Here is a 12,259-nt window from a genome sequence, read left to right as displayed (position 1 = left end):
CAGAGCTGAACACGTCTTCATTTTCCTCCCATTCTTTAAAACGCTTCATCATGCTGCCTTGTCTGCAGAGCATCCCCTTACTGACTCTTCCTTCCCCCAGGCAACCACTCTGAGTCTCTCAGCACACACCCACAGGGTCACAGCATTCCTGTTAAGTTACCCTTGTGTTGTCACTTCCTTCTACATGTTTTAATGTCTCTGCACCTTGTGTTTTGTTCAGTGGTGCGTTCCTGGTTGGAGTTCAAGTTATTTAAAAGTAGAGTCATGGAGGGCCGGCCCGGTGGCGCAAGCGGTTAAGTGCGCGCGCTCCGCTGCGGCGGCCCGGGGTTCGCTGGTTCGGATCCCGGGCGCGCACCGACGCACTGCTTGGCAAGCCATGCTGTGGCGGCGTCCCATATAAAGTGGAGGAAGATGGGCACAGATGTTAGCCCAGGGCCGTCTTCCTCAGCAAAAAAAGAGGAGGATTGGCGGATGTTAGCACAGGGCTGATCTCACAAAAAAAAAAAAAAAGTAGAGTCATGGGCTTCCGATTCTTTCTTTCTTTTTTTTGCTGAGGAAGATTAGCCCTGAACTAACATCTGATGCCAATCCTCCTCTATATGCTGAGGAAGATTGGCCCTGGGCTAACATCCATGCTGGGATGCCGCCACAGCATGGCATGATAAGCAGTGCGTCCAGTCGCGTCCGGGGTCGGGGCCTGCGAACCCTGGGGCCACCGAGTTTGAGTGCGCACTTAACCGCTATGCCACCGGGCCAGCCAATTCTTTGTGACTCCTCAGAATGTCCTGGTCGGAGGCACTCAGCATATGAAGCTGACTTACCAAACATGGTTGAATGATGTAAAGAAGGACAGACCTTCCCAATAGTGTTGTTCCCAGACCCTGGGCCCAGGCGATTCTCTAACATGGAGCTCTCTTTGGTCCTACTGTGCATGAAGAGTAAAACTAGAAAATACAAGCATTCTATTTTTAAGGAGCATGGCCTTGGGTAAGTCATTTAACCTTTCTGTTCTTTCTTACATGTAAAATGAGAATAGTCATATCAACATTCTAGGTTATTGTGAGGTTAAAATGAGATAATGCGTTTAGCTTAGCAAATATAAGGTGTTCAGTGATGACAGTTATTCTTCTAATTATTGCATTGGCGATAGGTGGGATTTCAGGCTATTATTTCCAAAAAGATGCATGTTTGGTTTTTAAAAAGAAAAGCTTAACTTGTTTTCAATCGTTAAAATCAGAGGAGGACTTGAATTTATTTGGTTTAATTAAAAAAAAACCAAGATGAAAACTCTACAGGACAAATGACCAAGTTTCTACAACAAAAAATTGCAAGGAAAAAAAATAAGCAAAAGATTGAGACTGAAGAGACATAACAACCAATGGCAATGTATGGACCTTATATGGATCCTGATTCAAACAAACAATTAAAAATATATGAGGTGACTGGGAAAATGTGAATGATGACTGAATATTTGATAATAGCAAGGAATCATTTTCTTTGGATGTGATAATGGTGTTGTGATTATATTTAAGAAAAAGTCATATTTTAGAGATACATACTGAAATATTTACAGATGAAATTATACGATGTTTGGAATTTGCTTCATAATAATCTGGGTCAGAGGGGATGAGTGGGAGGTATAAATAAAACATGATTCACCATAATCTGGTAATTGTTGAAGATGGCTGATGGGTACGTGGAAGTTCATTGTACTCTCTACTTTTATCTACGTTTGAAATTTTCTATAATAAAAAGTTTTTTAAAATGCAGTTTCTTTTTACTGCCATTACAAGACTCAGTCTGAGAGTCACTATTATGAAGAATCTGTCACATCCTCTCTGGTAATTATTAACAAATATAATGCCTGAAACTCAAAATCCAGCTGAATATTGGAAATAATTTGACATTTCACTTTTCACATTAGCTAGAAGTAAGAAATATCTGCTACATGTGCTTCCAAATTGATACTCAAGACTTGCAATTATTAACACCTCAAATCTATGGGGGAGATTTTTAAGCTCAGCTAATGAGCAACTGTTTCATTTTGTTTTTGGCAAGGGTTAACGTTTGCCAGACTTTTCGTTGCTAATGTTTAAGTTCTACTGACTAGTCTTATTATTACCTGGAATTTTGACTTTTGCTATAATGTGTACATTTTTCCCTTAATGGCTACTAAGGTCCAAAGAGAAGCCAAAACAATACATATTTTTTAATAAGGTCCTATCATTTCCTGTTTTAAGACTTTGCCTGTAGGTTCACAGAGGCCAGCAAGACCATCCCTGGAGGGAGTCATTTACGAGATTGCAGGCTGTTTTAGCCACTGTGGGCTTTCCTTTCTGCCACCAGCTATTACTCTCCTCCCGAAGATATGTTTTTGAAACCAACTTTAGTAGCACCGTGAAACCTAGCTCAACTCCTTTAATGAACTAGCCCTCTTTCTCCAAGGCCGAAAAACTTGGGCGGGGAATGGATGAAGAAATGGAAATAAGCTTTAACAAGACAGAGGTTGATTAGATCTCAGGAAAAAAAATTCCTTGTTGTTCAAGAGTTGCTTGGGCATGGAATAGGGGAGGGAAGACTGATGTTGAATATCTTTCCTTGAAAAATCTACTAAGAGGAGGCAGCAGCTTTCTGATGGTAGGCTTTCAGGAAGTCCTGCCAGCAAAGGAAGGGAGTCTTCACCCCGGTGCAGAGACCCCTTCTCTTTCCAAATCCTGGTTCTCAATACCAAGATTTCAGATGTACTTCCCACTCTCTCTACAATGGGTACTGTGTCCCAGGGTGGATTCTAAGAAATGGTCATATCATTGTTGGTGACAGGAAGACCTTCCTCAAGGAGGCAGGACCCATACCCATGATCCCAGATCAATCTCCAGCATATTTAGAATGATGGACAGGACACTAGCTCCTCCTCTAGGAGAAAGTTGAAGCCCCTTGACAGGGCGAGTACTTACACTCTAGCTTATCCTGAGGTCTCCCCATCTCCAGCAGGGACAGGTAACACACGACATCCTTCAGGTACACTATGGGGGATTCTGAGCCTGAAGATTGAGCAACAGGGTTTCCTAGAGGGGTTGCAGCCACTTGGTCTTTAGCTGGCACTTGCTTCTCGGTGAGTTTTGATTCTGTGATAGGCAAAAAGAAAGCATCCAAGGACACTTAATGTTTAGTAAATATTAAATCCCTTTTGTTGCCCCATCCTTTTCATGGTGGAGGCAAGAATTTTATACAAGTGTCTTCAAAAGCTTTGGTTACATAGATACGATCCAATAAATGGCCCTAGAAATCCAGTTTGTGGAGTTCACACTCTCTGAATGGACACTATTCTGACCCTTTTAGAGTTTATATCCATGTAAGAAATCCATCTATATTCTGAATTTTCAGGAAAAAATGGTAGTGATTTTTAGCAATATCAATAGTCAACAGGTAAATGTCAATTAACCTAATTTTTTTGGAACACACTCAATTTGTAGAGGTAGTTTTGGCTGAGATTCCAAAATCCAGACTATTGATTATTTACCAATATACTCTTTCACAACTTTCTTCTAAAATACATTTAAAGATAAATGAAAAGATGAATATTCAAAAGAAAAAACTGGGATTTAAAGTCAACTAATTTCCAGAGACTGGGAAGAATTTTGACTAACTGCAAGCCTAATCAGTTGGATTAAGAAAATGCAGAAAGCAGCTGATCATAGCACAGGGATAGAGTAAGGTTTCCCTCTGAAATTTTCCTTCTCACAGGTAGGCAAAATCTCTGTCTTTTCCACACTTTTGTCCTCTGGTTCAGAAATATAAAGTTATTACTAACAAGAAAACCAGGTACCTATATTTTACTGTGTGAATTTTACGTTTTTGAGGCACTTTGAGTGCTATCTGTCTTCCCCCAGCCTCTCTATATCTATGACCATCAGAAACGATCTCTTAATATCCAGTAAGAGTTTGTAACTCACAGAAAATACAGGAAAAAGTAAAAGGAAGATTGGCAGTGAAAAATCCAACTTAGGTGTTGTAATACCATCAAGAAATAGAATGCTGGAGGCACAGGCAGAGGGAGAGAGAGCCTTGATAAATAACCTGGATAGCTTATTAAAGTAGTTGAATTTATAGTGTAAAAAAACTTGCCATAAAGAAAACGCCTGGCCTAGATGGCCTCATTGGAGAATTCTACCAAACATTTGAGGAAGAGATAATATGGATGCTACACAAATTCTCCCAGAAAATTTAAGAAAAGGGAATCCCACCCAACTAATTTTATGAGACCAGCATTACTCTAAAACAAAAACCAGACAAAGATATTACAAGAAAAGAACATGCATACAAATATCCTTCATGAACATAGATACAAAAGTTCTTAACAAAATTTTAGCAAATTGAACCTAATAGTATAAAAAAGGAATTAAATAAGACCTAAATAAATAGAGAAGTATACTCTGTTTAAGGATAGGAAGACCCAATATTATTAAGACGTTAGTTCTCCCCAAATTGATTCATAAATTCATGCATCCTGATCAAAATCCCAGCACATTTTCTGTAGAAAATGACAAACTGATTCTAAAGCTCACATAGAAGTACAAAAGACCTAAAATAGCCTAAACTACTCTGAGAAAGCATGAAGTTGAAAGACCTGACTTCAAGACTTATGAAAACCACAGTAATCAAGACAGTGTGATATTGGCATCAAGATAGATAAATAGGCCAATGAAAGAAAATAGAGTCCAGACATAGACCCACACATATACAGTAAATTGATTTTTGATAAAGGTGCCAAAGCAAGTCAGAGGAGAAACTCTATTCAACAAATAGTGCTGGGGAGGCTAGATATCCACATGAAAAAAAAAAAAAAGAAAAAAGGAACTTTAATCTATACCTCATAGCATACACAAAAATCAACTCAAAATGGATTGTAGATCTAAATGTAAAACTTAAAACTATAAAACTTACAGAAGAGCATAGGAGAAAAATCTTTGTGATCTTGAGTTATGCAAAAATTTCTAAGATACAATAATACTAAAAACTCAATCTATAAAAGAAAAAAGTGATGAGTTGAGCTTTATCAAGATTAAGAAATTTTGCCCTTCAAAAGACACTGTTAGAGGGGCCAGCCCCATGGCTTAGACGTTAAGTGCGCGCGTACAGCTGCTGGCGGCCCAGGTTTGGATCCCTGCCGTGCACCGAAGCACCGCTTGCCAGACCATGCTATGGCCGTGTCCCATATAAAGTGGAGGAAGATGGACACAGATGTTAGCTCAGGGCCAGTTTTCCTCATAAAAAAAGAAAAAAAAAATAAGACACTGTTAGAGAATGAAAAGGCCAGTCACAGACAGGAAGAAAATATTTACAAGTAACATATCTAATGAAGGATTTGTACACAGAATATATAAAGAACTCTCAAAATTCAATAAGAAAGCCAACAACTCAATTAAAAAATGGGCAAAAGATTTGAACAGACATTTTTCTAAAGAAGATATACAAATGAGAACTAAGCACAGGATAAGATACTCAGCACCATTACTCATTAGGGAAATGTAAATTAAAACCACAGGAAATACTACTCTACACCAATTAGAATGGCTAGATGTGAAAAGCTTGTCATACCAAGTGTTGGTGAGGATACAAAGCAATGGGAACTTGCCTACACTGCTGGTGAGTATGCAAAATGGTCTAACCACTTTGGGGAAAATTTTGGCAGTTTCTTATAAAGTTAAATATATATCTATCATATTATACCTAGTCATTCCACTCCTAGATCTTTACCCAAAAGGAATGAAAGCTGTCCATACAAAGACTTGTATAAGAATGCTCATGTTTTATTTGTAATAGCCCAAACTGGAAACAACCCAAATGTCCACTAAAAGGTGAATGAATTAAACAAATTGTGGAATATCTATCTAAGTTTTGGAATACTAATCAGCAATAAAAGTATATTAATTATCGATACACAAAACAACATGGATGAATTTCAAAATTATTATGCTGAGTGAAAGAAGCCACGCCAAAAAGAGTCCATACTGTATGATTCTATTTATATAAAATCTAGAAAATGTCGTCTAACCTATAGTGACAGGAAGCAGATCAGTGGTTGTAAAGAGATGGGGGTGGGTGGGTAGGAGGGTGGGGGAAAGGAATTACAAAGGAAACTTTTTGCAGTGATGGATATCTTCATTATATTGATGTGGTGCTGATTTTAAAAGTGCATACGTATGTAAAACTTACTTATTGTACACTTTAAACATGTGCAATTCATTTTATGCCAATTATACCTCAACAAAGCTCTTTTAAAATATTATTAGAGGCTTTTTCAAAGATCATTGGATTACCAGAGCGGTAATCCGACCTTGAGCCATTGTTCTAGTCTTCGTTGAGGTCTATGGTGTTCTTCCTCCTCATGCTGCCTTACGTGACATACCACCAACTACAGCCATCTGAGCACATCCCTCAGGTACCACCATAATAAAAGACTAACACCCTCTTCCAGATTACAGAGGTTCTGTCCTGGTGCCATGTCACAAACTCTTTCACATGAGGGTTCTTGGGCAGACCTGACTTGTTCCACCTTCTCTCTTAGTCTCTGTATTACTTGTTGCCTTCCAGTTGGGCAGTGTGGCATAGTGGAAACAGCACCAAGCTAGAGGCAGAAGACTGGGACTCTAGCACTGGGTTTGTGCTAAATGGTGTGTGATCTTGCACAAGAAGGCTTACTCCCTCACCTCAGTTTTCTCATCTGTAAAAGAGGGACTTGCATTAACATTGATGTTTACCCAAAGTCTTAAATAATGTGAGAAATGTTTGGGAATATAATGTTAAGTGGAAAATAAGGCTGGATCCAAAATTATATACACAGTCTGATCTCAGCCGTGCAAAAAAAATTTACACAAAAAAACCCCTACAAGGATGTGTGTGTGTGTGTGTGTGTGTGTGTGTAATTGCATTGGTAGGATTATGGGTGATTTTGTTGTTTATTTAGCTTTTTTTTTGTACTCTTCAAATTTTCTACAATGTGAGCATGTTACTTTTATAATTGGGAAAAACTAAGAAAAAAAATAAAGGGACTTTCCTTGAGACTCCAATATTCTGAGTTGTTGAAACATCACAACAGCCTGAGAAACTAAATAAAGACCAAGAGACTGAAGTTCACTTTGCTTATCCCATTTAGTCCCGGGCATTCGGGAAAGGGTGAATTCAGCTTTTCCTCAGCTGACATCCTGACAATGGCAGATTGCTCAGGGCTCTGATCTGACGTCTGGACTCAGCAAAAGCCCCTCTCTGCTGTGATTATGGACACAATCATGCACCTACCTGGCTCTGGGAATGAAAAACTTGAAGTGGGTTGTTCTAGATCTGAGTTTGGAGATTGATCCAATAGGCCTAAATAGGCCATATCAAATGAGGATCTAGTTTCTTTCTCTGGCTTCTGCTTGGGCAAGAGGAAAAGGGTGAAATTTTCAACAGATGGCCTGATCTAAGGTGATTCCACAACTTGGCTGTTTCTTGCTGGCAGAGGCCCCTTTCTGTGGTGTCTGCCTGGCCCTATGTTCTTGTTTCTGGTGAACAGGGGCATCTAATTAAGACATCTGTGAAAGGTGGCCTAACAAGAAAAGGATTTTCTACTTTAAATCTTGAGTCAGAAAAGGAGATGAAAAAATGCTATACACTTCCCTGGGCCAGCAGTCAGTTAATTGCCCTTTCATGATTTGACCACAGGAGACTGATATTCCCCACAGACAAGGAAAATGGTGCATCACAAACCACTTCTCCAGGGGGAAATCTCTGTAAGTTGTTCTCAGACCCAGGATGATGTAGACATGACAAATAAGCATGGTGGTCAAATAAATTAGCCAACTTCCATTATCGTCATCAATTATCTTTTCTCAAATATCACCTGATAATAGCATCCCCACTAATTCCTTCCTTGGTATCTCAGAAACTTCAGCCACTAAAACAAACCCTGCCCAGACAATTTGGAACCTCAGCAAATGTAGTATAACTTCTCTCAGGTTCCCCTTGAAGTCCCAGATACTTGGACTGAGAAAGTTCTGAGTAAAGAATTTGGGGCCAGATGCTTTTCACTGTTGATTTTCTTGCCGAGAGTTTAGACTCTCAAAGCTTCCAGTTCCACCCTTTCTTTTCTACTGTGAAAATGATTTATGTCATCATATGTCTCTACTATTCCACACAAGATTTAAGATTTATTTATGACTCAAATCCTTTTAACCAAGGGGCCATGGACCTAGCATGGCTGGATGGGATGCTAGCAGGGGGGTGCGTGAGCCCACGCTTTGTAGAGTCTTGCCCTGCTGCTATCCCTGAAGGCCTTGGGAAGGCATTGATGCTCTTAAGCCTTGCTTTCTGGAGCTCCATGAACAGCTGGAATTTGCTGAGTTTGTGGTCCAGAGACAACTCTTCTTTTCCAACCATGCTCTGCTTTCCATCCATAGTGAAGTTTTGATCTCACCAGTCCTTCAGTTAAACATAATCCTTCTAGTTGCCCTTTTTACTGTGACTGACAAAAAGATTAGAACTACATCTAGTATCTACTGGGAGAAACTCTCTTGTCCTGGGTCCCTGTTAACAATTAGTTCTCATTCAGTTGTATTATCTCTTATCTATCCTGCTTTGTATATATTTGAAAGATACAATAAAACTGCATTCTTTATCCCCTGGGCACACCCCAAGAACTGGAATTCACCAGTGTGTATCATATCAATCCTTTCCAGACAATAATGCAAACACAATAAAGTCCGACTCTGAGTCTTTGTATTTGAAGCTTCAAGAGCAACCCGGGAGAAAAGAGTCCCTGAGGGTCCTTCTGTGAGAATAGGATGCTCAACTGGCACACTTGGAGACTGAGGGCACTGACTGAAGGAGATCTTGACAGACCATGACAAGTTAAGAATAGAGTGTGCTTGGGGAGGGTGGCCTGAATAATAATTGCTAATATTTATTGAACATTTACTATGTTTCAGGCAGGTTCTAAGCATTTTACACATACAACTCACTTAAATTTCATATCAACACCTATTATCATTTTATATTACCAATGGGGAAACTGAGGCACAGAGACATTGTTCAAATATACTCAAGGTTACAGAACTAGGTAGTATCAGAGCTGGGCATCAAGTCCAGGCAGTCTGTCTCTGAAATCCAGATTCTTAACCAACATGTTTATTGCCTGCCCAACTTGGGTTGATAGTGTCCAGGAAATTTGTATCGGACCTGAGAACAGGGGTCAAGGAAGATAATCTTTGCTCTTTCCAGTTTTCCTAGGAGCTTCTGCCCTAAGGCCTGTGCCTGTTAACAGCCTGTCAACAGAGGAATGGCTTCCCATGGATAAATGTGCCAGGGAAGATTCTACATCAGTCAAGGCCCAGGAGTGGACCCACAAACAGCCAGGTACCATGATGGCAGCTGCACTGAGAGTGCAGCCTTGGTCATCCCATTGGGAACTAACCAAACTGGTGCCCGTACGTGGAGGCAAACCTTAGTTCAGGCACCTCAAGAGAGACCACTGCTTCCTCTCTTGGTGTAGGAGTGAACAGGAGATTTGAGGTTGGATAATTCTGGATTGAATCCTCAGCTCCACAGGTCACATGATGGTATATGATCTCTTAAAGCCTCAATTCTTCAATGTGTAAAGTGGTGCAATTGTCAAGGCCAAGTGAAATATGTAGTAAAGCAGGTGCCTGGCAAATAGATCTTCAGGACAATGTAAGCCAGCTTCCCCTTGCTCTTCCTCCCAGCGTGTTCAAACCAGAGCACGTGAATGTTGTTGGAAGTCAACCAGAGCACTCTCTTACCCTCTTGCCTTCCTGTCTCCAGCCATCCACTGGCAGAGTCATCTGTACCTCAGCCCTAGAGTCATCTCTTTACATTTCTCTCTCTCTCTCTCTCTCTTTCTCTCTCTCTCTCTCTCTCTCTCTCACACACACACACACACACACAAAGTCAAACACCCATCATACACTTTCTCCTGAGAAGGTTCCCCTTTTCCCCTCTCTGGCCAGGCAGACCCATCAGAACCAAACATTTAATGAGCTGTCCTGAGTCTGGATCTGCCCTGTTTCAGGGCAAGTGAAGCAAGAATCTTCATCCAGCCTCAGAATCCCAGTACATTTGAGTGGTGGGGACCCCAGAGATGAAGGCAGACAAGATCTGCTCAAGGGCATACAATTACATGGAGACTAAACTGCTGGTTAGGTTTTCCCCCTCCTCCCGAGGGGGAGCTATTCCCCACTCCTCCCCCAAATCTTGTATTCTAAAGACTCACCCATATCAGGGGCACAGGCCTCATCTGCTTTGGCAGCATTATCTGCATTCTGAATGTTGGAATCTGAGGAACAAAAAGAAGATTTAAAGACCAGCCCACGCCCTCCACCTTCTTAGAGGGGCAGGTAGGGGACCTTCCCCAAAGGTCTGGATCACTTAGGTTGTATCTGTGTCTCTGAGTGTCAGCTGGGTCCATGCTCACTTATTGGGGTTGACCGTGTCTCCCTCATTATAGCCCGAGCTCCGGGAAACAGTGGCCACACCCTACCCTTCCTCTGACACCCCCAGGCTAGTCCCAGCATGGGTAATTGAGCTGAATGTGCTCCATCCACGGACTGGCAGCCTTGGTAGGAGGCTCTCTTCCCCCCACCATTCGTTAGTTTGTGCCTCCTCTTTCCCCTATTCTCCTCTCTGATCTTGAGTGGCAGGAATTATGCTCCTCTTTATTCCTCTTACTGAGCGATCCATCAGACAAGACTTCCTGTGAGGCCTTATGAGGAAAGGAGTCCTGGTCCCCTGGTCCCCATTTCCCTATACACCCTATACAGAAGTTACTCTGGTCATGGGACCCTCTAGGAGTGCAGCCACGCCTGTGGCAAGTGGGTTAGAGCTGCAAAATCTCCCTTCCACCTTGGGGAACTCTGGTCTATGTACCTGGGCCACTGGCCTCGCTGTTGCTGGCTTCCTCCTTTGGCTGGTCAGCAGTCTCCGGTCTGGGCTTCTGGCTGAAGGCCAGGAAGAGATGTGTGCTCAGTGGTTGAGGAAGGTCCACCTCCAGATATGCTCTCATGAACAACTTGAAGACATCATAGCTAATTGGCTGAGAAGGGACAAAGAGGGAAAAGTCAATGGAGGGAAGCAAAGAGACAGAAGAGGGAGATAAGGAAAAGGAATTGGGAAGCTGGCAGGTGAGAGAAATGGAAAGGGAAGCAGAAGGAAGTGGAGTGATTGGTGGGGCAGGAATGAGAAGGCCAGGGATGTGATAGAGAACGACAGGTACAGGGAGCAGAGGGTAAGATGTAAGAAAGAGAAAACACTGGTGGTTGCATGTGGGGGCTTGGTGGGGCACGGAGCCACGGGAGGCTTTTGGAACAAGACATGTCTAAATTTAAGTAGAAAAGGGGTGAGGGAGAGTGAGCTCTGGGGAGGAGGTCACAGTGGAGGGCTCTGCCTGAATCCAGGCCCATGAGACGGACTTGTCTCTAATGAGCAGGACTAGGTCAGTGCCCCAGAATTCTAGTTAAGATGAAGAAGGATGTGGTTGAAAACACGATGGAAAGAAACAGCTTTTCTGTGGTATCTTGATTTTGTGCTTGTGCTGTGAGGGATGTGATTCCTGAGTATTCCGGTCTCAGAAAATAGGAAAGACCTGGAAGAGAAAAGGACAAGCTCTATCCTTCATTACTTTCATAACTGACCTTCCCTGGACAAACCTCAAGATAACAGGGGAGGGTGTGTGGCTCAGCTGCTCTCAAAACATGTCCTTGTGAAGGTTTTAGGCACCAGGAGAAGAGCAGGAAGCCAAGGACAGAAGGTAGAACCAAGAAACATGCCAAAAAACTAGAACCTCTCCCTGCTGTCTCTCTCCCAGTGCTGCCTGGCTTCTGGTCCCAGGCTGGGAGCGACCATGCCAGGAAGGGCTGCTTCACTCAGCAAACACTCAACAACAACAGTTTGCAGTGAGTCATCACTGGCTTGTGCTTTGATGGCATCAGATTCTTCATCAAATCAGCAGATGCTCCTGGAAATCATTTGAGGAAGCACTACCCCAAGATCTGCTGTGCAGGCTTTTGTGAATAATCACAGGCATGAGAATAAAATCCTTTCTGGGAGCCTGCTTGGCTCTCCTTCCAAAATGTTATAGCATTTAACCTCTTGTCTCTTCGGGAAGATCCAGGAGCCTACCCAGAATGAGGAGCTGGCTGGCACGTGTACAATCAGGTTTGGAATACAAAGTCTTGGCCCTAAAAACAAGTGATGCCCTCCTGACCCC

At 42.1% G+C, this 12,259-nt stretch overlaps 1 protein-coding gene across 1 annotated transcript in view; it reads right to left on the bottom strand.

Moving 5' to 3' along the window:
- DGKG (diacylglycerol kinase gamma) overlaps positions 1-12,259 on the bottom strand; it is a 155,960-nt gene that overhangs the window by 124,196 nt on the left and 19,505 nt on the right. Inside the window, exons 3-5 of the mRNA XM_058556163.1 lie at positions 10,921-11,086; positions 10,268-10,330; positions 2,955-3,125 (exon numbers count right to left, since the gene is read on the bottom strand). Of these exons, the coding sequence (XP_058412146.1) occupies positions 2,955-3,125; positions 10,268-10,330; positions 10,921-11,086 (400 nt within the window). The remainder of the gene's footprint in view (positions 1-2,954; positions 3,126-10,267; positions 10,331-10,920; positions 11,087-12,259) is intronic.

This window comes from Diceros bicornis, chromosome 15 (assembly GCF_020826845.1).
Source record: "Diceros bicornis minor isolate mBicDic1 chromosome 15, mDicBic1.mat.cur, whole genome shotgun sequence".
Classification (NCBI taxonomy): domain Eukaryota; kingdom Metazoa; phylum Chordata; class Mammalia; order Perissodactyla; family Rhinocerotidae; genus Diceros; species Diceros bicornis.
Note: the sequence above shows the minus strand (reverse complement) of the source record. Positions and strands in the feature narration are given on the sequence as shown.